The 24132-nt window shown below is 42.9% G+C and overlaps 1 protein-coding gene across 10 annotated transcripts; it reads left to right on the forward strand.

The window, feature by feature from the left end:
• Positions 1 to 69: 69 nt before the first annotated feature.
• Positions 70 to 18961, forward strand: LOC116311853 (CLOCK-interacting pacemaker-like). 10 transcript variants are annotated; one of them, XM_039618407.1, is made up of 7 exons: positions 70 to 2519; positions 4438 to 4625; positions 4763 to 4836; positions 6528 to 6577; positions 8081 to 8286; positions 8736 to 8902; positions 17202 to 18961. In XM_039618407.1, the coding sequence occupies exons 4-7, from the start codon at positions 6570 to 6572 to the stop codon at positions 18390 to 18392; spliced, it is 1572 nt and encodes a 523-aa protein (XP_039474341.1). In that variant the 5' UTR covers positions 70 to 2519; positions 4438 to 4625; positions 4763 to 4836; positions 6528 to 6569; the 3' UTR covers positions 18393 to 18961. The 10 variants fall into 10 exon arrangements, with proteins under 10 accessions (XP_039474341.1, XP_039474336.1, XP_031584925.1 ...); XM_039618402.1 differs by having other exon boundaries at positions 6092 to 8286; XM_031729065.2 differs by lacking the exon at positions 6528 to 6577.
• The last annotated feature ends 5171 nt before the right edge of the window (positions 18962 to 24132 follow it).

A 24132-nucleotide genomic window follows, 5' to 3' on the forward strand; every position in this document is an offset into this window, starting at 1 on the left:
ATTTTAGTCTCCCATGTGTTAGATATTATCTTTGCAGCCTTTATCATTTAACATTTTTGGTCCCCCAGAACACAAGTTCACTTGCTGAACATTTTACATCAGAGACGTCAGACTCATTTTACATCGAGGGCCACATACAGCCCACTTTGATGATAAAGGGACCATACAAGTGAAACTCCACTTCTTTTCAGCATAAAGATATTTACCTGCACATTTAATCCCTGAGATATCTTAGTATACGATAACGAAGTGCGTTTTCAACAGAACATCTCAATTTTTCTGCATGATATTTATATTAAATTATAGAAAAGGTTCTGGTAGCTCACTGCCCAGACTGTCCCATATCTATAAAACATAAAGCATTTGTTTGTTGAAATTTTTTTAGTTTTTTACTGAATTATTAAACAAGCCGATGTTAAATATGATGTAAAAACGTCTTGATGCATGCTCAGTATCCAGGTAAGTAAATCCCAAAAGGTTGATTCTGTTCATCCGGATGTAGTGTTTTCAGTGGGAGAAGTGTTTCATCACTCATCCAATTGACTTCTTCAGTCACAGCTGACTCCAGGTTTCCCCAACCTTATAAACAGTACATTTGCACAATAACTGAAATTCGCCCACTGAATGAACAATGGGCTGTGAGGTCAGTTCCTTGATCATTAATATGCAAATTGTCATGTCATTGATTAATGGCCATGAGTACCATTCACAGAGAGTTGGGGAATGGCTACAATCACAGCATTGTAAGATGTGGAAAGATGTACCCTTAGGCCCCCTCCTCGATTCAAAGATGGTCTTTCTATAGCACTTTCTAGTCTCTGCTCTTACTGACCACTCAAAGCACTTTAGAATATAAGTCTCACTTTAACTATAAATCTCACAACTAGTTATTTAGCATCAGATCCTTAATATGATCACTATCTGAGAGGCCTTTCAGAAGATGGGTAGAGATTATCACTCTGTGGATAATAGTTCAACAGAAATAAGAATTACATTTCTCAATGTAAAATTGCAAAGGTGCAGATAAAATTAGCATTATAAAATGTTAAAATTGAGGGACAGACAGCAGTGAATGGGGCTACTGCAGCAACCTCACCACCAGGGTCTGGGTAATGCAACTGCCCCCCCAAGGCCTATGTGTATGGTGATGTGTTGTGAATAATAATGAGTATAGTGTAATTAAAAAGGAGGGGTGGGTCACCGCGCAGTACAGCCAGCAAAACCACGTGAATGGCCCTACCCACTACGACCTACGTGACCCCCTGCACCACAGGGGTGTGAGTGATGTGTGGAGGGCTGGGATCATATGTTTTATGCCACAAATAAAAAAAAAAACAACAACAAAAAAAACATAATGAAATTTACTGCATGCAGACATATTCAGTTCTTTATAATTCTGCAAACCTCAGTTCAATTATGTATTACAATTTCTCAAGTAACATAATTTGTTGGATGGCCATTTGAGTATCCAAGAATCATTTAGGATGTTGGGGTGCAACATCTTTACCAGGATTTTCCAAAGATATAGTAACATTTTCAGTAACTTAACCACATAGAGGCAGTCCACCAACTCATCAAGCAATTCAAGTGGCATTACTCAACACAGACATAAGAAAATCAGACTGGTGCTTCATACATCTAGACAAGAAGCAAACTGGTACGAGTTTTTGAATTCATACAAACCCTCCCTTTATTGTTCCACTCAAGTGTCCTACTGAAAAATATACAAAGCATCTATGAAATGAAGCTTATGTCTAACTTTAACAAGGAAGATCTGTATTCACTCATCTGTCTGCTTTAGCAGGTTTTTGGCTGCTAATCTATTCTTTTACATCACTTCCACTTTCCCACACTACAAAACTGAATTCTGACATCATTGCTGTAGTCCAATCATTGTTCTGCCCACACTCTTTAAGCAAGTCAGCCTCCACTCTGCATGCTTTAAATTGCACCACTGCTGTATTTCTGAACCACTGATTTTAGATGTTTAGTAGAATCTCTCTATACTTTCTCCATCCTCCTTGCTAAGTAATAATATCTCTGACCTAGGCCTATGTTACCCATGGGGTGTGTGTGTGTGTTTTTAATTTGTTTGTTTTGTTTTTGAGGGGGGGAGGGGTCATTACTTTGGATACTTTTTTCTAACTTCATTAGGTTTTTTTTTGTTTGTTTGTTTGTTTTTAGAAATTAAATCTAAATTAGATTCCTTAAATTCCTTCAAAGTGCTCAGTGGTCATACGTTTAGTCTGGATTGATGAATAAGAGAGTATCTGAGTTGTATGTCAACTTTGAAATGTTAGCCCCTTATGTATGCAGATTGAGCTTCAGTAAACTACCTGAAGAAGCATAATTAAATGCCCATATGGTCAGAGTGGCAGCAATTACATCATATCATGTTCAGAGGATGTAAGAATTACATACTCAGATAACACTGCATGTCTTTCTGTCATCTCTTTTGCAGAACGGGTGTCACGGTTCTGGGTCATTCTGACCCAGCTTCTTCAGTTCTTTGTGTTTTGGTATGTTTCTATAGTATTGATTATTATTCTAGATTAAGTGCAGCGTCTTTTGCCTCCTTGTAAGTTGTTTCTGGTTTCCTGTTTTACTTTGGAGGTTCGTGTCTGGTGTCAGTGTGTTCGGTTTACTATTCCCCTGTCTCGTCAGCTGTGATTTCTCCCAGGTGTGTTCCCCTCCTGTGCCTCATCCCTTGATTACTGCCGTGTGTATATTAGCCCTGTGTTACCTTTGTTCTCTGTTGCATCGTTAATGTTTACTCACCTTCAGTCTGTACTCTGTTTTCCATCCGTGTGTATCTGCCTGATTAGTTTGTATTTTCCCAGTTTAGTTAGTCCGCTATTTACCGGCAACCTACTAATAAAGCGGTTACTTTGAGTTCTACTTCGCCTCACTGAAACCTGCATTTTGGGTCCTTCTCTCCTTACCTGCCGGTACGCAAACATGACAACGGGGGGGCTTAGGTTTGCACACATGGGATTGTGAGGCTCACAGTTCTTTCCCCCAGCGGGAAACAGAAACATGTTGCTGTGAAGAAACCACACCTCCACAAGCTGCCTCACATGTTGCCGCACACATCCACGTCTCCTATGTTCATGTTCTCTTGGGCTGTCAAAAAGCAGTGAGATTCCTGTTGTTACATTCTGTTCTACACTAATAGCACGGAGTGTTATTGCACTCGTTTAAAAGTTACATGACTGCATCATCAGTAATGATAACAATAAACATTGCCAAATTTAACTGGTGGGGCACTTTCCACTGGACCACACTCCACTTTTTTCTCCTTTTTTCTTACAAACTTCCAGTCTAGTTTGAAAAACACATACAGTGTTGGGGAAACTAAATTGCAAGGTACTACTTTATGGTGGATGATGTTTAATAACTGCAAAGCAGCTATAGGGAAGGATTTTATTTAAAGCTCCTTAGTTAGGACGTTGAGTGTCAAGGTTGATTTGTAACAGAAGCAACAAGAGTGAAAGGGAGCATTTACAATATGGTAACGAGACATGCTATGATGTATGGTTTGGAAATGGTGAAACTAACAAAAAAACAGGGGGTGGAGGCCCCATCTTATCTTAATAACCTTCTGGTCACCCCATTAGAGCACTTTGCTCTTGCACTGCAGGCTTACTTATTGTTCCTAGAGTATTTAAAAGTAGAATGGGAGGGAGAGCCTTCAGTTTTCAGGCCCCTCTTCTATGGAACCAGCTTCCAGTTTGCATTCGGGAGACAGACACTAGCTCTACTTTTAAGATTAGGCTTAAAACTTTTCTTTTTGCTTAGTTAGGGCTGGATTAGGTGACCCTGAATCCTCCCTTAGTTATGCTGCAATAGGTATAGGGTGCTGGGAGATTCCCATGATGCACTGAGTATTTCTTCTTCAGTCAACTTTCTCACTCACTATGTGCTAATAGACATATCTGCATTGAATCATACTTGTTATTAATCTCTGGCTCTCTTCCACAGCATGTCTTTTATCCTGTCTTCCTTCTCTCATCCCAGCAGATGGTAGCCCCTCCCTGAGCCCTTTTCTGTTTGAGGTTTCTTCATGTTAAAAAGAAGTTTTTCTTTCCCACTGTCATCAAAGTGCTTGCTCATAGGGGATCATATGATTATTGGATTTTTCACTGTATGTATTATTGTAGAGTCCACCTTACAATATAAAGCGCCTTGAGGTGACTGCTGTTGTGATATTAGTTTATACCATGTATATTGTAAACACAAGGTAGAAAATGAAACAAAACCAAAACAGGTTTGTCAGGATATTAAGATCGAATAGTACTTTTTTTTTATTATAGTGTAAATTCAAAAGTAAGAGAATCACTGAATTAATGTAAATTAAGAATGCTACTACGCTTATTGCTTTCTCAAATTTCAAATTACGTTGAAACACATGAATGTCTGATTTTGTATTTACGACAGCAGTTAAACACACCATACTAGCACCAAGCTCAACCCTCACATGGCCTGTCCGGCGTCACCGACTAATCACGTGTCTCTGCGCGGGATTGGCTAAACCATTGGCGTTACGTCAGCATCTAACTGTTCTGTGCACGACCCGCTTATTATCTGGCTACGTAAATGAACGTCATGGATCCCTTCAGTACACGGTTAGTGTGCCTACGTTCCTTATAGCAGGTTCTTCATGCATCACTTCAGCAAAGTAGAGCTTTGATTTTTTTTTCCTGCTACTGGCAGAGGCAAAGGATATAAATAGTCATATATATGATTCTTCTACCCAAAATAGATTTTTAAACCTAGGACTGGCGGACTTCTGCTACCAGGAGTGAGCATTTTCTCTTAAAATAAAGGTGCTGACAGGTGAGTAAACTGTACCGAGTTCCACATTTGAAGGATAACTGAACAGTTTTAGTCTGAGCCTCGTCTCCCTTTTTTCTAATATGGCAGAGTCAGTTTTGTTAAATCTTTTGTGGAAGTCGTACAGTCAGTGAATGGCGAGTTTCCATTTGGATTTATAACAGGTTCACGTTTTTCCACTGAACAGCGCAAGCATTGTATTACATAATGGTGTTGGGGGTGGGCTTGTACAGTCTGCCATAGCGTCTTATCAATTTCCTTCTGCTGCAGGCTCGTCAGCATGTGCATGCTGTTATGTTTGCACAGAATATATCAGAAAAGCACATGATGATGAAAAATAGACTATTCTTGAATGCATTATTGTCCATTCTTGCAACTTTTCAAAGCTGACCGACTTACAAGTCGTTAACTTGCAGTCTTTTTTTTTTTTAACGTCATTCACCATACAGTACACTGTTATGCTAAATAGACTGTATCAGCCAAGCCTTGCTTTAGTCATGCGGGTGGTATTCATGTTATGCTCTCCTCCAGAAATGACAGAAATGTTTGATTTTATGAAAATTTATTGTAATAGATTTTTTTTCCTCTTGCAACGTGTCTCCTTGATGTTCTAAACCACAAATTGCACAGATGATTTACCAACCAAGACTGACTTATTCCAATTCTGTGTGAACCTGCACCTTAAATTCTGGCATCATTATAATCCTCAAAATACAAATTTAAAGACTTTACAAACTTCAAATACAGTTGATGGGTTTCTTGTATTAAAAAAATTAAATAGCCACATAATACAAATGTATATTTTGTGACTACTTGGAGTATACATTTTGTGTAGATCTATAATTTCAAGAAGAACTAGAGCATATTATACAGTCATCGATTTAGAAAAAAAGAAAAAGATCTTCTGAACCTACTTACTTTGTTTCCAGAAGAGCTACCTCTGTTACAAGTTAAGCTGGTTGAAAGCAGTGGGAAATATTTTTTCACACATTATTATAATCACAAGAACTGCCACAAGGGATGTTTCCTTTATGCAATATGTAAAAGAAGCGACACTTCCTTCCTTGTATTTCACCCAGCCTATGTCTTTATGGAGACTTCTATTTTGGAAGAAGAAAATGAGTTATTAAAGACACATGGACATGAGACGGAGCATAAAATTGCAATTTGGCAGTGTATTTTTACAAAGACCACTCTAGAAATGATATCTAACCATTTAGGAGGTGGTGAAAGACTGAAAAAATGAAAAATGTTTTAGGTTGTAACATTCCAGGCCACTAAGCTTCCAGGACTGGATGATGAGGTAGGTCTTTTGCAATTTCAGTATTCGTATTTACTTTACCTTCAATACTTTCCACAAAGAATTTGTTATTATGAATATTTGTTTCTCAAAAATGTGATTTTAGTCTTAGTGGGGTTTTCTTTTCATTCTGAGATTTTATTGTTGTTCACTCTAGTTCTGATTAGATACATTTGGATGTGCTGTGTCACTCTTGTTTACAGTTAGGTCCATGAGTTCTTTAAACAAAGTTTTTTTTAATGGTTATTCTGCATACCACCACAGTGGATTTTAAATTAGATAATCAAGATGTGATTGAAATGCAGACTTTCTTTAATGCAAGGGGTGTAACAGAACAATTTTTGCCCACTATTTACGAATCACAACCATTTTTATAAATATTCCCTCATTTTAGGAGGCTCACAATTAATTGAACAGTTGACCGGGATGTAATTTCATGGCCAGGTGAGATCTTATTCCTCATTGTTTCATTACAAATTAGACTGCTAAAATCACGAGTTGATTCCAAGTGTGAAACTTGTGGAATTCTCAATATGTGGACCAAAAAGAAGTCAATCCAAGTAAATTAAACTATCATTAGGCCGAAAAACCAAAAATCAAAGAAATGTTGCCAACTACATTCCTGTTGTAGTGTGGGAGGAAGACTTGTCGATTAGCCTAACATGTATATATGATTAACTGGTGGTTGTAAATTGGTTGTAGGAGTGAATGTGAGTGTGAATTGTTGTCTGTCTCCCTGTGTTAGCTCTGCAACAGACTAGCAACCTGTCCACATCTGATCCTGTGACATTTCCCCCTAAATGGTGCCATATTTTAAAGAAAATGCAGTTGTTGGTTGAGTAGGAGAGTTGAGTATGTAGGTTTCACCCATGAAAACTTGCCAAATCAGTTTATTCTGCTATTGACTCTTGTTTGGTGTTGTTTACAAGCAAGAATCAGACATACTGAAAATAGCATGTGGAAGAACCATTCACACACTAGCCTTGCACCTCCTCCTCATGCTGGTCACCAGCTTAGTCACAAAATGCTGTGGGATGGCATCCCATTCTTCAACTAGCATTTGTCACAAGTCAAACTATGTGGTTCTGTTGGTCACTCTGGCACAAACAACACGCCCGGACTGCAGACCATCCATCCTCTCCACTCTCAAATTCTGGAGCTAGTGTCTTAGAAACCCTGCTCTGTGGGGGTGAGCGTTGCCATCTTGGAGGACAGAGTTTGGTGCCAGACTGTGGAAATGAGATTGCCAGTGATTGCAAATTTGTTTTTTCCAGTGAGTGAGATGCTGCTCCACACCATCAGAGTACCTCCATCAAAAGCTGTTACCCTGTTATTGGTTCTTGTTCTAGTTCAAGTTCTAGTGCACATGTTACTGACACCAGTGCAAACAGGCCTGACAGTGAAGGGCAGTCATGACAGGCCTGTGAGACCAAAGATTGGCTGTTTGGTCTCACAGGCCACATACTCAACTCTGCTGCTAAACCCACAAATTTGTTGTATTACGAATGTGGCTTACTTTAGTGGGGGTGGGGTGGGGGGGTGGTTTAAGATTAATTGCAAAGAAGCAATGTTACAACAAAGAAATAATCAACCAAACAAAAATTTCCTTACTTTATGATCTAAGTTTTGTGTCCAAATATTTAAAAACCTATCTGTACATTCCTGACAGTGACAGTGAACACTGACTGTTGAAGATTCTCTGCCCATGTGTTCATTTTGTATTCACTATCCAGCAACCAGCCTGGATAGTATACATATGTTGTTCAACTTCACCTATTTACCTGAGTGCATGCACAAGAACAAAAAACCTCTTATTCAGATACTGCCAGTATCAATGTAATCATTTTCCTCATGTAGGCTTATACTGGTAATCTTTACCACCAGGAGTATGGAAAAAATCCATCTATATGTCTTTTGTCTCAAAAAAAAGTGTTTGTTTTTTTATAGTTTCAGAATGTTAAAAGAACAGGAACCTTATGGAGAGCATAACACCCATAGCGCTTCGAAGAATGCCAAGGATAAGAGTAACAGTGCCACCTTGTGGGCATCTCAGGGTGGCACTCACAGGGTGCAGTCTGGAATGGGTGACAAGAGCACCTGCATGCTCTACTGTGACTCAGAGAAGGACTCAGAAAAAGACTCAGGGTACTCAGGTAGGTTGCATGTGGATTTAACACAGACCCAAAGAATACTGTTAAGACTTAACAAAAGTTAAATATGAATGCCTTTTATTTTGTCAGGACACATGAACATGTAGTTGAAAATAATGTTTTCTTCAGTAAGAACTCCTTACTTGTAATTCATTATAATTATGCAGCTCCATGCAGGGATAGAGTGTCTTAATTAAGGTTGCCTTGGCAATGACATTGATGTCTTGGCAACACTGAAAGAGCAACTGTTTTCATTTTTCTGCCTAGATTTTTTTCAAATTTCTGTGGATTGAATCAGTAATTGTGCAACCAAAACTGCCCTTTGCTGAGCTTTAGTTAATCACTGCTGATATGTTGAAACATTTTTATTTAATTGACAAATAATAAGTTAACATGTTTTTTCTGTATTCAAACATTCGAACAAATCTTTCCATATAATCATTGTCTTTCAGAGGCTGGCTCCGACTCTGTGCACACTGATGTAGATGATCAACGCAGCAGTGTGAACGAACCTCACAGGGAAAGCAGAAAATGCTCAAACAATAACAATGCAAATCCTGCAGGCCCTGACATGACTTCTTATGAGAATATCCCCCCAGTTTGCCTGGTGCTCAAGCCGGTAAGATATTCAGAAGAACTTTCTTGTTCAGGTGCTCAATCATGTGGCATAATAGGTGTTTTTTCTTGAGAAAATAAAACCTCAGTTTTAAAATGTATCCAGTCACTATTCTGTTTAGTAGAGTCCAGTCAGTTTAATGTATAAAGTATCTGGTACTAATGATACTTAATTTGCCTCAAAAGGGTTTAAAATCTGTCCGCCATTTGTCTTGCTCAATACATGTAAAGACGCCCCAAATGCCGTTCTTACAGAGCAACTGTAACCTTTGGCCTGGAGCTGATGTCGTCAGGCGATGCCCAACCTTTACTTGATGTTTCAACTCATAACGCCCTCCGGTTGTTTGATCCACAGTGGTGGCTAAATCACTGCCAAAAGCTCCAGACTTCCAGCCCCCCTCTTCCCTCCTACCCCCTGAGCACAGTTCACACTGACTGCTGGGGACCCTCTATGCCCCAATTCTAATTCCTGCTTTGACTAGATGACTAGTTCAGGCCTCAAATCTGTCTGGACAACAGGCAGGAGATACAGCTTCCTTCCAGGGTCTACTCTTGTGCCTTCTAGAGGATGCTGGCTCTGGTTCTCCTTGCAGTAGTTGGCTGTTCTCCTGCAGTCGTTGCACTTGCAGCTTGTGTGGTATCGCAATCCCACCTAGTCATGCCACCACATTTTTCCCCAGGGTGAGGGCTATATGGCACAAAATGTGGGCTTCCCACACAGTTTGCAGGATGGATGTTACACATTACTGTGTTTAACAGAGAAGGGAGTTATATATTGTTCCAGTTGCTGATGGTGTCTTTTTTTTTATTCTGGTGTATGGATTTGGATGTGCATGTGTGTCCTCTATGCAACCTATGATTGTACTTAGGACTACAATGATTCATCAAGTAATCTGAATAATTCGATTATAAAAAATTCTCGAGTCAAATTCTTTGCTTCCTTGCCTCATTTAACGCACAGCTCTGTAGTGAGCACCATGGGAACGCGAAGCAATCGCTTCTCCCACATTTGCACCCACAGTGAGCCCTCACATGCAAAGTCACAGTCCAGCTAACCGCACCGCCAGCTGCACCTACAATATTGTTGCTCTTTCTTACAGATATTACGGTATGAATGCCGACTGGCTTAGAAACACAAGAGTCTTCTCTATCCTGCCATTTTTCACCACTTTACTACTCAATCCACTTTTAGTTTTGGAATATTAGAAATAAATATTACACAGGGAAACTGTTAGAGGTGATGCAAATATTTCACTGGGTTCTTACTCTGGATCACCCTCACTGTTCTTCTTCTGGAATATCAGCTCAAAGATGAGAATGTTTGAAGTACAGTACTGTAATTTTGGCAGATTTTACTATTAATTTTCTGTGAAACCATAGAGTTCAGAGAGCTGTGAGCAGGAAGAAGAAGAGCACCGCAACAGGCTGGCGACCTATCCAGGGTGTACCTTGACACTGACCATATGGTAGCTGGGATAGATTCCAGCCTCCTAGCACAAGCACATGAGAATGAATGGATTAATATAAAATATAAATCAGTTAATAAATTATTGTATGATTTAGCTACAGTGAATTAGTTCCAGCTGTGGTGTACACTTTAATGACTCAACAATTATATAGAGTTTGAGGTATATTTTAATGCAGAACACTGGTACTTTTACAATTCAATTCAATTTTATTTATACCGCGCCAAATCACAACAACAGTCGCCTCAAGGTGCTTTATATTGTAAGGTAGACCCTACAATAATACATGCAGAGAAAAACCCAACAATCACATCACCCCCTATGAGCATGCACTTTGATGACAGTGGGAAGGAAAAACTCCCTTTTAACAGGAAGAAACCTCCGGCAGAACAGATGGCCGTCCCTCCCTGATGGGCGGCCATCTGCTGCGACCGGTTGGGGTGAGAGAAGGAAGACAGGATGAAAGACATGCTGTGGAAGAGAGCCAGAGGTTCAATGCAGAGAGGTCTATTAACACATAGTGAGTGAGAAAGGTGACTGAAGAAGAAATACTCAGTGCATCATGGGAATCTCCCAGCAGCCTACACCTATTGCAGCATAACTAAGGGCAGAGTCAGGGTCATGTGATCCAGCCCTAACTATATGCTTTAGCAAAAAGAAAAGTTTTAAGCCTAATCTTAAAAGTAGCTAGTGTCTGTCTCCCGAATGCAAACTGGAAGCTGGTTCCATAGAAGAGGGGCCTGAAAACTGAAGGCTCTCCCTCCCATTCTACTTTTAAGTACTCAAGGAGCAACAAGTAAGCCTGTAGTGCAAGAGCAAAGTGCTCTAAAGGGATAATATGGTACTTAAGATAAGATGGGGCCACATTAAGATGAGATGGGACCTGATTATTTAAGACCTTGTATGTGAGGAGTGGGATTTTGAATTTAATTCTGGATTTGACACAGAGCCAATAAATGGAGGAAATATAGGAGAAATATGCTCTCTCTTTCTTGTCCCTGTCAGTACTGTTGCTGCAGCATTTTGGATTAACTGAAGGCTTTTCAGGGAGTTTTTAGGACTTCCTGATAATAATGAATTACAGTAGTCCAGCCTAGAAGTAATAAACGCATGAACTAGTTTTTCAGCGTCACTCTGAGACAGGATATTTCTAATTTTAGAGATATTGAAGATATTGAATATTAAATGGAAGAAAGCAGTCTTACATATTTGTTTAATATGTGCATTGAAGGACATATCCTGGTCAAAAATGACTCCAGGGTTCCTCACAGTGTTACTAGAGGCCAAGGTAATGCCATCCAGAGTAAGAATCTGGTTAGATACCATATTTCTAAGATTTTCTTCCAAGTACAATAACCTCAGTTTTATCTGAATTAAGAAGCAGAAAATTAGAGGCCATCCAGGTCTTTATGTCTTTAAGGCATCCCTGCAGTTTAACTACTAACTACTGCCTAAGGGAAGCATGTATAATGTAAACAGAATTGGTCCTAGCACTGAACCCTGTGGAACTCCATAATTAACCTTAGGGTGTGAAGATGACTCTCCATTTACATGAACAAATTGGAGTCTATTAGATAGATATGATACAAACTACTGCAGCACAGAACCTGCAATACCTACAGCATGCTCTAATTGTTCTAATAGATTGTTATGGTCGACAGTATTGAACGCTGTACTAAGTTTTGCAGGACAAGCACAGAGATAAGTCCACTGTCAGAGGCCATAAGAAGATCATTTGTAACCTTCACTAAAGCTGTTTCTGTGCTGTGATGGGGCTGACTGAAACTTTTCAAATAAGCCATTCCTCTGCAGATGATCTGTTAGCTGTTTGATGACTACTCTTTCAAGAATTTTTGAGATGAAAGGAAGGTTGGAGATTGGCCTATAATTAGCTAAGACCACTGGGTCAAGAGATGGCTTTTTAAGTAACAGTTTAACTACTGCCAGCTTGAAGGCCTGTGATACATACCAATTATTAGAGATTGAAGCATTAATTAATGGTAGGACTTCTTTGAGCACTCTTGTAGGAAGACACATTGATGGTGTGGAGGAACTAATTACTGAAGTTAACTCAGAAAGATCAATTTGAGAAAAAGACTCTAAGTGAATATCAATGGTACTGAAAGTAGCTGTAGATAATGTTACATCTGTGAGATGATTATGAGTAATTTTTTCTCTAATGGTTAAAATTTTATTTGTATAGAAGTTCATGAAGTCATTACTTGTTAACGTTAAAGGGATGGTTGGCTCAACAGTGCTCTGACTTTTTGTCAGCCTGACTACAGTGCTGAAGACAAACCTAGAGTTGTTCTTATTTTCCTAAATCAGTGATGAATAGTAAAATGTTCTAGCTGTATGTAGGGCTTTCTTATAAAGCAACAAACTATTTCTCCAGGCTAAATGATGATCTTCTACATTTGTGATATGCCATTTCTTCTCCAGCTTACAAGTTATCTGCTTTAGGCTACGTGTTTGAAGATTATACCAGGGAGTCAAGTACTTCTGATTTGAGGCTCTATTTTTCACATCAGGTAAAATTATTAACAAGATAATCGACCTCTGTTGGAGTAGCGTTCAGGTAGCTGCTCTGCTCTGTGTTGGTACAGGGCATTGAAGATGTTAACAGTGGATGGATTTTATTCTTAAACTCAGTTACAGCACTTTCAGAAAGACATCTACTGTGATGAAGTCTACTCCCCACCGCTGTGTAATCAATTATTGTAAATTTAAATGTTATCAGGAAAAGATCAGACAAGAGAGGGTTTTAAGGAAACACTGTTAAATGTTCAGTTTCTATGCCACATGATCACAAGATCTAGAGTGTAATTAAAGTGTTGGGTGGGTTCTTTTTCATTCTGAGAGAAGCCAATTCAGTCTAATAACAGATTAAATGCAGTGTTGAGGCTGTCATTTTTAGCATCTATATGGATGTTAAAATCACCCACAATAATTATTTTATCTGAGCTGAGCACTGAATCAGATAAAAAGTCTGAGAAATCAGAGAGAAACACTGTGTAAGGCCCAGGTGGACGATAGATGATTACAAATAAGACTGGTTTCTGAGTTTTACAGCTGGGGTGGACAAGGCTAAGCATCAGGCTTTCAAATGAATTAAAAGTCTGTCTTGGTCTTTAGTTGATTAATAGGCTGGTGTGGAAAATTGCTGCCACACTGCCCCCTCAGCCTGTGCTTCAAGGTTTCTGATAAGTAGAATGACTAATGAACTAATGACAAACTAACATAATCATCCTGTTGTAACCAGGTTTCTGTAAGGTAGACTTAATCGATTTGTTGATCAATTATTAACTCCTGTACTAACAGAGACTTGGAGGAGAGAGACCTAATGTTTAATCATCCACATTTCACTGCTTTACTCTTTGGCACTGTTGAGGATACCGTATTGCTCTTTCTTTGTGATTTTCTTTGTCATTTTGTGCTGGTTTTTAGTTTGTTTTTTGTCTGTTTGGGAGCTGACACAGGCTCTAAGGGAATGGGGTTTTGGAGGGATACCAGGAGGAGAGAAACTGCAGAGAGGCGTGTAAGACTGCAACTCTGCTTCCTGGTCCCAACTCTGGATAGTCATATTTTGGGGGGTTTAATAAATTTGTCCAGATTTCTAGAAATGAGAGCTGCTCCATCCAAAGTGGGATGGATGCCGTCTTTCCTAACAAGACTAGGTTTCCTCCAGAAAGTTTCCCAATTATCTGTAAAGCCCACATCATTTTTTGGACACCACTCAGACAGACAGCAATTTAAGGAGAACTTGTGGCTAAACATGTCACTCGTGGTCTGATTGGGGAGGGGACCAGAGAAAACTACAGAGTCCGACATTGTTTTGGCAAAAGTTTTTTTCCATACTGTTCAAATACTGTAGCATTACTACTTTTATAAGTATGGGAGTAGTATTACTACTTTTATGGGATTTGGGATAGGTACTTCCTCAACAATTGTAAAAATTTGATAATCAGCATTTGATCAGAGCATTTGTTCACTGTTGTTTGTTGAACTGGAGGACAATAATTTTACTGATAACCACAGATCTAAGTACCTACTAGAAACAGCTCTTTAATATTGTTCTTGCTATTAAGATTTGTTAATAACCAAATAAACTTTAACTTTAAAGTTTATTTAAACTATACTTACAAGAATTTAAAGAATCCTGTACAAGGAACATTTGAGCAGTGACAACAGAAAACAGATAGATGTGTGGCATTTCCCTATGGTCTCCAGGTCCAGGGCAGCAGGCCAGATTGGTGGATCTTTGAGATGGAAGAAGTCACTTGGATGAGTGACAAAATGTATCTCCTGCCGAAAAAGCTATGTCCAGTTGAACAGAATCAGCTTTCTGGGATTTCCTTATCTGGATGGTTGAACATGCATCAAGACTCAGCCTACAGTAATCCAGTGAAAGTTGTCAATATTTCCACTGCCACACAGCAAACAGTAGCAAACAACTGTTGATAGTTAATCCAGCAAATGTTATTTTCCAAATTGTAAACAAATATTTTTTAAAGCGGCACTTATGTTCTTGCCACAGTGTAACTCGGTTTAACGCAGTAACCTGAAGTGTCCATCAAAGTGACCAATCACATTAGGATCCCAGCTTCCTTTGGGCTCAGCCTTCAAACAGTTGATTTGAGCAACCAGGATTCTGCTGAGAGCATAAAGAGCTACACGCTAGAGTGAGTGTGTAGAGTGAGAGGCAGTGAATACCTGTGCCTGTGAAATTCAATTACTTACTCGGATTATGTTTTTTTTCTCGTGCATGACTTTTGACAGAAAAATAATTCCATACAAGATTCTTATGTTTTTTCTAGCTAAATATAGATAAAGGATAAATAAATAAATAAAAAATACCACTTTATGAGGGATTTAACTGGGATATCACCTTCTTCTTCCTTATCACCATGCTTTGTAAGTTTTTGACCTTGGAAAACATCTTTTCACACAATCCCAGATCTCCCAGAGGCTTCAGGACCCATCTTACCTGCCCATGTGATGTGGTTGGTCATCCATGAATTCTCTAATCAAGGGGTGTCTGTCTCTTGCTGTGGTCTCTGGTCCCCTAGCCTCTGCCACACCTGGCTGTAATGAGGAGATTCCCATGATAAACAAGGCAGGAGAGATGGTGTATCCCTTCTCCAGAACCTGCCATGCGGTGTTGCCATATGGTCCTGAATCGCATCATGAATAAGATCTATCTGATCTTATTTGGGACTTATTGTCTTTCAAGGACTTGATGAGGTTATGGAGAATTGAACCATATGTATTGGCTAGGTCTAGCCAGACAACTGGCAATTACCCTTGCTTCTCTGCTTGCTAAGTATGGTAATATAAACCCTAGGATTCCTCCCTTCTGGAATGAGGTGCCCATGTAACCATTTTCCATCGGGTATGGTTCAAAATTGGTTAATCTTAGAAAATCCCTAATCTTTTGGCACAAAGTCTGTGCAGCAAAATTGAGTATTTCTTTCAGTATGTGTAAGGCAGGCCATTCGTTCTGGGCTCTGATACTTCAGCCTTCTTTATCACCTCTTTTACTGCTCTCCAAGGTGGTTCTCTGGTGCTCAGGTCTTTGAAAGGAAGTGCTGGGCTGCTGATCTTTGGACTTTGAATATGTCATCATCTACAGTGCATAGTATCATTAAAAGATTTTGAGAATATAGAGAACTCTCCTCAACTCCCATCAATATAGGACGCTTATGATTTTTTGTCATTGAATACTTGAATACCTACCAACACAATGGTAAACCAAATACTGCAGCTATAACAATACAGTGGGTTTGTAGAAAATGCATTTTTGTTGCTGAATTGTCCAGTCCAAACCTTTCACCAGTTGAAAGCATTTGGCATATCATGAAATGGAAAATACAACAGAGACACCTGACTCTTCATGTCAGAGGTCTGAATAAGTCAGACAGGTTTTAATATTTGGTAGCTAATCTGGAACCCCTGGATGTAACTGAATGGATCTGAAGATATAAGAAATGTGGAGGTGTATTTACTTTTTCATGAAAGAGATTATGTGACAGATTTAGGAAATGATTTCATAATATCTTTGTCATATGCTCTTTTTTCATTGGATGTATGTGACAACATAATAACCTTACCTTAACAGATCAAGACGACACATTGAAATTAATTTTGAGCCATTCCAGTGTGTTGCATTGTTTAATATTCATAATAATTTTAGTTTTGTTTTGGTCTCTACCAATTTCTGAGAATAGTACTTTTAGCCATTAGCCTAGTTATCACCCTAGCTACCTCTAGCTACTGAAATCTTGAGTTTCCTCATCAGTTAGTTTCAAACCTTTTTGGGCTGATATTCGGTGCTAAGCACACAATATATGATGTGTTTGCTTTATTTTTCAGATAGAAAATAAGGTTAAACCGGATTTGAATATTTTTTAGACTCTTGTTGATCTTTCTTACTGCAATAGCTACACCTTTTTTGCATGTCCTTCCTTTTTCAGCTATTTATTAATAAGTGACTTTTATGTATATATATGCATGTATATATTGTGCTATTCTTACTTAGTGTATTGTCTGTCTTTGTTACTGTTTGTTTATACTGGAGCACTGTAACCAAAAATAATTTCCCTAGGGATCAGTAAAGTATTCTGATTCTGATTCTTTCTTTTTAAAATTGCTAATTTGATCATTTTTACCTGTATACGTAATACACATCCATATCAGTGCATAGATGATGTGTATATGATTGTTTTTGTGCCCTACGGCTTATCTCTTTTTGACCTTAACCTCCTCTACATCTTGTGTTTGTTTGTTTATTTTTCTTCTGGTTTGAAAAACCCTGTCCACAACCTCCTGGTGAGACAGTCTGGATCAGGGCAGCTTCTACATGGCCCTCTGGGATGGGGTGGAAGTTGGCATAGCCTTACCAGTGGTAAAACACCCACTCAAGTATTTCTGATCCAACAGCCAACAATTTATGCCACCTCCTCCTGTGCCCCCACACCTTCTTTCTGTCTACCTCCACCACAAGGTCAATTTAAAGAAGTAAGCAGCTGCAGCAACCAGAACCATAGCAAGAACTCGTATCTGCCCATCCTGAATTCTTACCCTCATATTGCCCCTCACCCCAGGAAGAAAATCCATGAGGGAAAAGGTACCAGAGTAGATGGTGTTAAAGAGCTTTGCAGTGAAGGCCAAAGCCAGAGCAAGAGAGCATGCATTGAGGAAGAGAAGAGGGAAACTGTATCCACTACTATTCCCCTCCTGCAGCAGCAACAGAAAGATAACAAAGTCCATTTCCAGCATAAAGTCAGAGGAGGACATCCTCCTCCTATCCTCAGCTTATCTCACTGCCTGCTGCCCAGTTATGCCTCATCTAAAACCCAACACAAGTCCCGCCACTGTCACAAAAACTCCAGCTCTGAAAATTTAGGCTCACTGTCCATCTTGAGCTCCCACATACCTTCTTCACCTTCTTCCTTTTCTCCCCTATCCTCCTCTCCTTCCTCTTCATCTCCCACTTCTTCAACAGCTCACAGTCCATATCACCTAGCTCTAGACAGCTCTTCCACACGCCAGCGCCGTTTCCACAACACAGCAGAAATTCTCAACCAGTTGGGCCTGCTGGCTATTACACTACGCACCAAGGAGCTGCTAAAGCAGAATGTTGCTATAGAGACAGAAATTACCCAGCTACGTCAGCACACCCACCTCTTATCCCAGGCCAGCCAAAACAGCGGCACTGAAGTCTCACATAGCCTTGACAAACTCTTCCAAATTATGAGAGAATCAGGCGCCTACCCGAACTTGGTGCTTTCAGATGATGAAAGTCTCAGCAGCAGCCACCAAAAGAGGAAGACTATAAGACTGCAAGACTACACAGAGGATAACACAGAAACCTCTAAAATGCAAAGTAGCCTACCACAGGTTGTGTCTATACACAACATGAATGATGGAACATCACTGCCCTCTCCCTTGTTTGCCCCTTCACCGGATACAAAAGAAGCAGACCATGCTTACAGTTCAGAGCTCATGTCCCTGTCTCTCTTTTTCTAGATCTGTTCATAAACAAGGACACAATGAGTCAGTCATGGAAAAGGACTTAAGTGATTTTACTGTTTTTCCAGAAACTTCAACACATAGCAACTATCTCCTCTACAATCTTGGTGAAGAGGAGGATGTGTTATAGAAACATGTGCAACCTAGCAATACAAGAAAGCATTTGATTGAATTGAAAACTAATGAAAAATGGCCATAGAAAGGGTGATTTTTACTGATATATATATGTATATATGTATATATATATGTAAATTTAATGTTGAACACGATTTAGATATTTTCCTACATTTTGTCAGGGATTTGTTCATTCCAGGTGACCATTTTTCATCAATAGTTTTACCTTATGTGCACAGGCCTTATATGTTCAGTCAGGCAACTACAGCATGTTAAAAAACAAACAGAAGCACATTTGCTGTCACGACTCGGGTCTCTTGTGGAGAATTTCAGCAACTGAAGAGTGACAGCAGTCTTTTGCTTTGTTACTTCAGAAAACAATGCTTCCTGTCAGCAGTCCTGTCATACTGTTATTTCAGTATTGTAAATTGTTTCTAATAAAAAGCTTCAATGTGCAGTGATACAAAAAGCTTGAGTCTCTAATTTATCCCTTAAAAAAGAAAATGCTCCAGGGTTATATATTAGGGTTGGGGTTAGGGGGTTAGGGTTAGGTTCTTAGGTACTTCTTTGTATTACTGTTGCTAATTGTATTGTGGCGAGCTCAGACAAGGAGGAGACAGAAGTATTGTTTAATCTTGTTTCCCGCAGTGTTAGCCAGGGAGCACAGCCGTTTATTTGCATTCAACAGGGAGCCCGTTCTCACGCCCGAGGCGTAACATCCCGACGTTTTGACACGTCCCGCGGCGTTCCTGAGGAACGCGAAAGGTGACCTTCCACGTTGTTATGGTACGCGTCGGGTTCCAGCCCTGTATTGCAGCCCTAAACCTAACCTTATCCCTAAGCCTAACCATAACCTTATTCCTAACCATAACCTTATTCCTAACCTTAACCATAACCGTATCCCTACGCCTAAACCTAACCTTATCCCTAAACCTAACCATAACCTTATCCCTAAACCTAACCATAAGCGTATCCCTAAGCCTAAACCTAACCTTATCCCTAAACCTAACCATGACTGTATTCCTAACCTTAACCCGCACTTTAATGACGTGAAATAGTGTTTTCCCAAGCGATTTTAAGGGAAAAAGCGAAGATGTTCTCATGTGTCCGCAGTTTTCCGATGTCGTCACGTAGGAACGCGTTGGGTGCCCGAAAACGTAATATGTTGACGATTTGTCACCTAGCGTAAAATGTTACGCTTTGGGAGTGAGAACGTGTTGCAACAGGAGAACACTGCCGCTAGCCCAACTGCTCGGCACAGCACTAGCATAACAACAACAACAAGAAAAAGGCGCTCTCTCTCCCAGAAAACACACACAGTCTCAGAGAGCGCGTCACATGGTAACCATGGCAACATAACGCTGCCGCCTCAAACAACAGAACACAGCTGTCAACAAAACCCAAACAGCCCTGACCCGCTACAGTATATTCATTACATATTGTAGCGGGTCAGGGCTGTTTTGGGGTTTTGTTATTATAGTTCTGTTTACTGTTGTCATGGTGATGAGTGACGCGCTCTTTTTTTGTTGTTTTTATGTGTTGTTGCCGCGCTGAGGAGGGAGGTAGCGGCAGTGTTCTGGGCCGGTTGCAAATAAACGGGTGCTCCCAAAGAAACCTTTGTCTCCTCCATGACTGAGCTCGCCACATTGGTGTCAGAAGTGGGATTGCTCACCCTCGCCATAATGGAGAGAGACATTCGGAGGCTGGAGCAAGCTGTCGAGGAGAGCATCTGCTGCTTGGGAAGCTGGCGATCGAGGAGAGAGGAAGCGAGCGGCCATGTAGGTCCCCCGACGGGTCCCGACGGCGCGAGCGCACCGCGGCGGCGGCCCGTCGCGACAGACGCTAGGGCAATACTTCATGGGCTGCCTCTGTCGACCGACACACCAAGCCCCCGACAGCGAGCAGTGACGCCTGCAACGCCAGCTAAGGTACCGAAATACAACGGGCTTACCCCGCTAGAGCCCTACCTCTCACAAGTACGGCTAGCCGCGAGGCATAATGGCTGGAGCGACGAAGAGGCTGCTACACACTTAGCGCTAGCATTGGAAGGAGATGCACTGCAGGTACTCCTTGACCTAGCCCCGTCAGAGCAGCATGAGCTCCAGACCCTCACCATAGCACTCGAGAGGCGATTCGGGCAGCGGCACTCCACTGATCAGAGCAGAGAGCAGCTGACCAACCGGAGTCGTCGGCCAGGGGAGAGCCTGGGCACCTTTGCAGCGGACGTGTTGCTGCATGCTCGTCGTGGGTACCCGGAGTTCCCAGCAGCAGCCCGTGAGGAGCTTAGCCTGCATGCTTTTCTGCAAGGACATAGTCTGCGAGCGACTACGTCAACACGTCCGCCTGGCCATGCCTCAAACTCTCCGTGAGGCGCTCCTTGAGGCTGAGAGGGCCGAGCTGGTGTTCACCTCGCAACCTAACCAGCAGGTGCCCCCCCCAAACTGTCCCCAAATCAGAGTCGCAGACTGCGACGGGGAGGGGGAGGTCGCCGAGATATGCCAGCTGCAACCCTCGGTGCCCCGGAGGCGTCTCCGTCGACCGACCGACCGCTGCTACCAGTGCAATGAGCCTGGCCACGTGGCGCGTGAATGCCCAGCACCTGCCCCGAAGACCAGGACTACGCAGCCCCAGGGAAACGGGGAGGGAGCGGTGTAGCGAGGGGACCACCGCTCCAGCTTCCTGCCCCCCTCCAAGGACGATGCACGGTGGTGGGCCGAGTTGGGCACCTCAAGGGACTCTACCTGAGCTGCTGTGTTGAGGACCAGCCATGCCAGGCCCTGGTGGACACGGGGTCCACCATTTCCCTGATACGACCTGGCGTGCTCCCTGGAACGTCCGGGCCATTGGTGAAGGGTTGGTCGCCCACCGACACCCAGCTGATGACGGTGACGGGTGAGAGGGCTGATATGCGGGGGAAGAAACCGTTGCGGATCCGAGTGAAGGATCTGGAGCTGGTGCACGACTTCTGGCTTGCTGACATTCAAGACCAGTGCATCATCGGCCTTGATCTGCTGACCGCTGGGGGCCTGCGTCGACACCGCAAAGCGGGCTATCACTCTTGGCACAGAGACTCTTGCCCTCCAGTGCGGTCAAAAGCAGGGAGTGGAGGGGACCAGAGCCAGACGAGACAGGCGTCGGGCAGCTGCCGCTCAGCAGATTTCGGGTACCGGTGGCTCCGGGTCATCTCTACTCACCTCAGCCCCGGCCTCTCAGCCCGACAAATCTCTCTCGACCGAGACAACCGAGGCTGTTGGTGACCTGTGGCAGTGCAGCAGCGTAGGTCTCAACGTTGACCAGCGCCAGCGGTTGAGGTGCCTCCTGGACGAGAATGTGGACATCTTTGCCGCCAGTGACAAAGACTGCAGGCAGACGGGGCTGGTCCAGCACACCATTGGCACCGGCTCTGCTCAACCCATCCGTCTGCGCCCACACCGGCTGCCCCTCTCCAAACGGCAGGTGGCGGAGGAAAAGATCCGTGAGATGGCTGCGGCTGGGGTGATCGAGCCGTCCAACAGCCCATGGGCGGCACCCGTGGTCCTGGTGGGGAAGAAGGATGGCAGCCCGAGGTTCTGCGTGGATTTTCGCCGTCTCAATGCAGTCACCAAGAAGGACTTGTACCCGCTTCCACGGATCGACGAGGCCCTGGATTACGTTACCGGCTCCAGCTGGTTCAGCTCCCTCGACCTACGCAGCGGCTACTGGCAGGTGGAGCTAGCCCCCGAAGCAAGGCCTAAGACTGCATTCACCATTGGACAGGGGCTGTGGCAGTTCAGGGTCATGCCATTTGGGCTCTGCAATGCACCAGCAACGTTTGAGAGGCTGATGGAGAGGGTGCTCGTGAACATCCCTCGTAGCCGCTGTGTTGTGTACCTGGATGACCTGTTGGTGCACGGTGGCGACTTCGACAGTGCACTGTCTCACCTGACCGAGGTCTTCAGCGCCATCCGTCGAGCTGGGCTGCGGCTCAACCCTGCGAAGTGCCGGCTGTTGGCGAGAGAGACTATGTTCTTGGGCCATGTGATCAGCGCTCAAGGTATCGCCACCGATTCCGCAAAGGTGGCTGCGGTCCGGGACTGGCCCACTCCCTCGAACGTCAAAGAACTGCGGAGCTTCCTGGGCCTAGCCTCCTACTACTGTCGGTTCATCAAAGGGTTCGCGACAATAGCCAGCCCCCTCCACTGCCTGACTGACAAGGGCCAGCCGTTTGGCTGGGGTGATGCCTGCGCTGCGGCTTTTGCACAGCTGAAGGGGGCCCTCACCAGAGCCCCAGTTCTGGCCTACCCCGACGCCCGGCAATCTTTCATTGTGGACACTGACGCTAGCAATAGGAGGTAGGAGTCGGGGCGGTCCTTTCCCAGCAGGGCGAGGCCGGCGAACGAGTGGTGGCATACTTCAGCCATGCTCTGGGGCGAGCTGAGAGGAACTACTGAGTGACCCGGCGGGAGCTGCTGGCCATAGTGCTAGCGGTGCGGGACTTCCGGCCATACCTGCACGGTTGCCGGTTCCTCCTGCGCACTGACCATGCATCTCTGACCTGGCTCCTGTGAGATTATTATATTATCTTATGCCATGTTATATCCCTGATTAATGATTGTGAAATTATTATGTAGTTTTAGTTTGCTTTATTCTCCTGAAGAGGTGATAACTATTAGATTTATTAAACTGATTTGTATTAGATTAGACTGCTGATTTATTGTGAATGAATGATATTGTTTTATGATGCATTATACTGCTGAGTTATAAGAAATACCGTTTTCAGAGAGTCATGGCCTTATTTGTCTGATTAGAAGAGAACAGAACATACCAGAGAGATTTTCTGCCCCATCTCATCAGGAGGAGATAAAACAAGGAGCCAAGGTCATAACTTAGGCGCCGTGTGAGAGAAAGAATGTGAATGTTTAGATTTTTACAACTAGGTGGGGGCCACTAGAGGCTATAAGAGGCTGAGTAACCCTCCACCAGTTTGAGATTTGCTGTGACCCTCTTCATGCATCTCTCCCCATCCGGATGGTTTGTGCTCATAAGTGCTGAATTCTATGGAAATAAAGAATTGTTGATTGAGCATTTATACACCGAGTATTGTCCTTCCTTCAGCCCAAAGATTAAAAGAATTGGGAGATTTTAACACTCCTGAACTTCAAACACCCAGAAGGTCAGGTGGCCAGCTGGCTGGAGGTCCTTCAGGGCTACGACTTCGAGATTCAGCATCGGGCAGGTCGGCAGCATGGCAACGCTGATGCCCTCTCCAGACGGCCCTGCATGGCCGTTGAGTGCCGCTACTGTCTGCGACAGGAGGAGCGGGCCCAGGAGGCGCTGGGGGTGGCTACTGCTCAGGCCACAGCCAGCGGAGGGGGGTGGCTCCCACTGACAACGCAGCAGCTGAAGCGGGAGCAGGAGGCCGACGCGACGTTGGGTCAGGTGGGGCCTGGCTGGGCGCGCGCAACGCCCAGACTGGACGGGGTGTCGGGTCAGGAGCCCGAGGTGAAGGCCTACTACCCCAGCACAACAACCTGAGACCCACGACTGCCTCCTGTACCGAGATGGCGGGCCCCGGTCAGGGCAGAGATCTCCTGCAGCTGTTGGTGCCTCGGTCGCTGCGGTCGCAGGTGCTTGAGCTTGTCCA

This window comes from Oreochromis aureus, linkage group 10, assembly GCF_013358895.1.
Source record: "Oreochromis aureus strain Israel breed Guangdong linkage group 10, ZZ_aureus, whole genome shotgun sequence".
Lineage (NCBI taxonomy): Eukaryota > Metazoa > Chordata > Actinopteri > Cichliformes > Cichlidae > Oreochromis > Oreochromis aureus.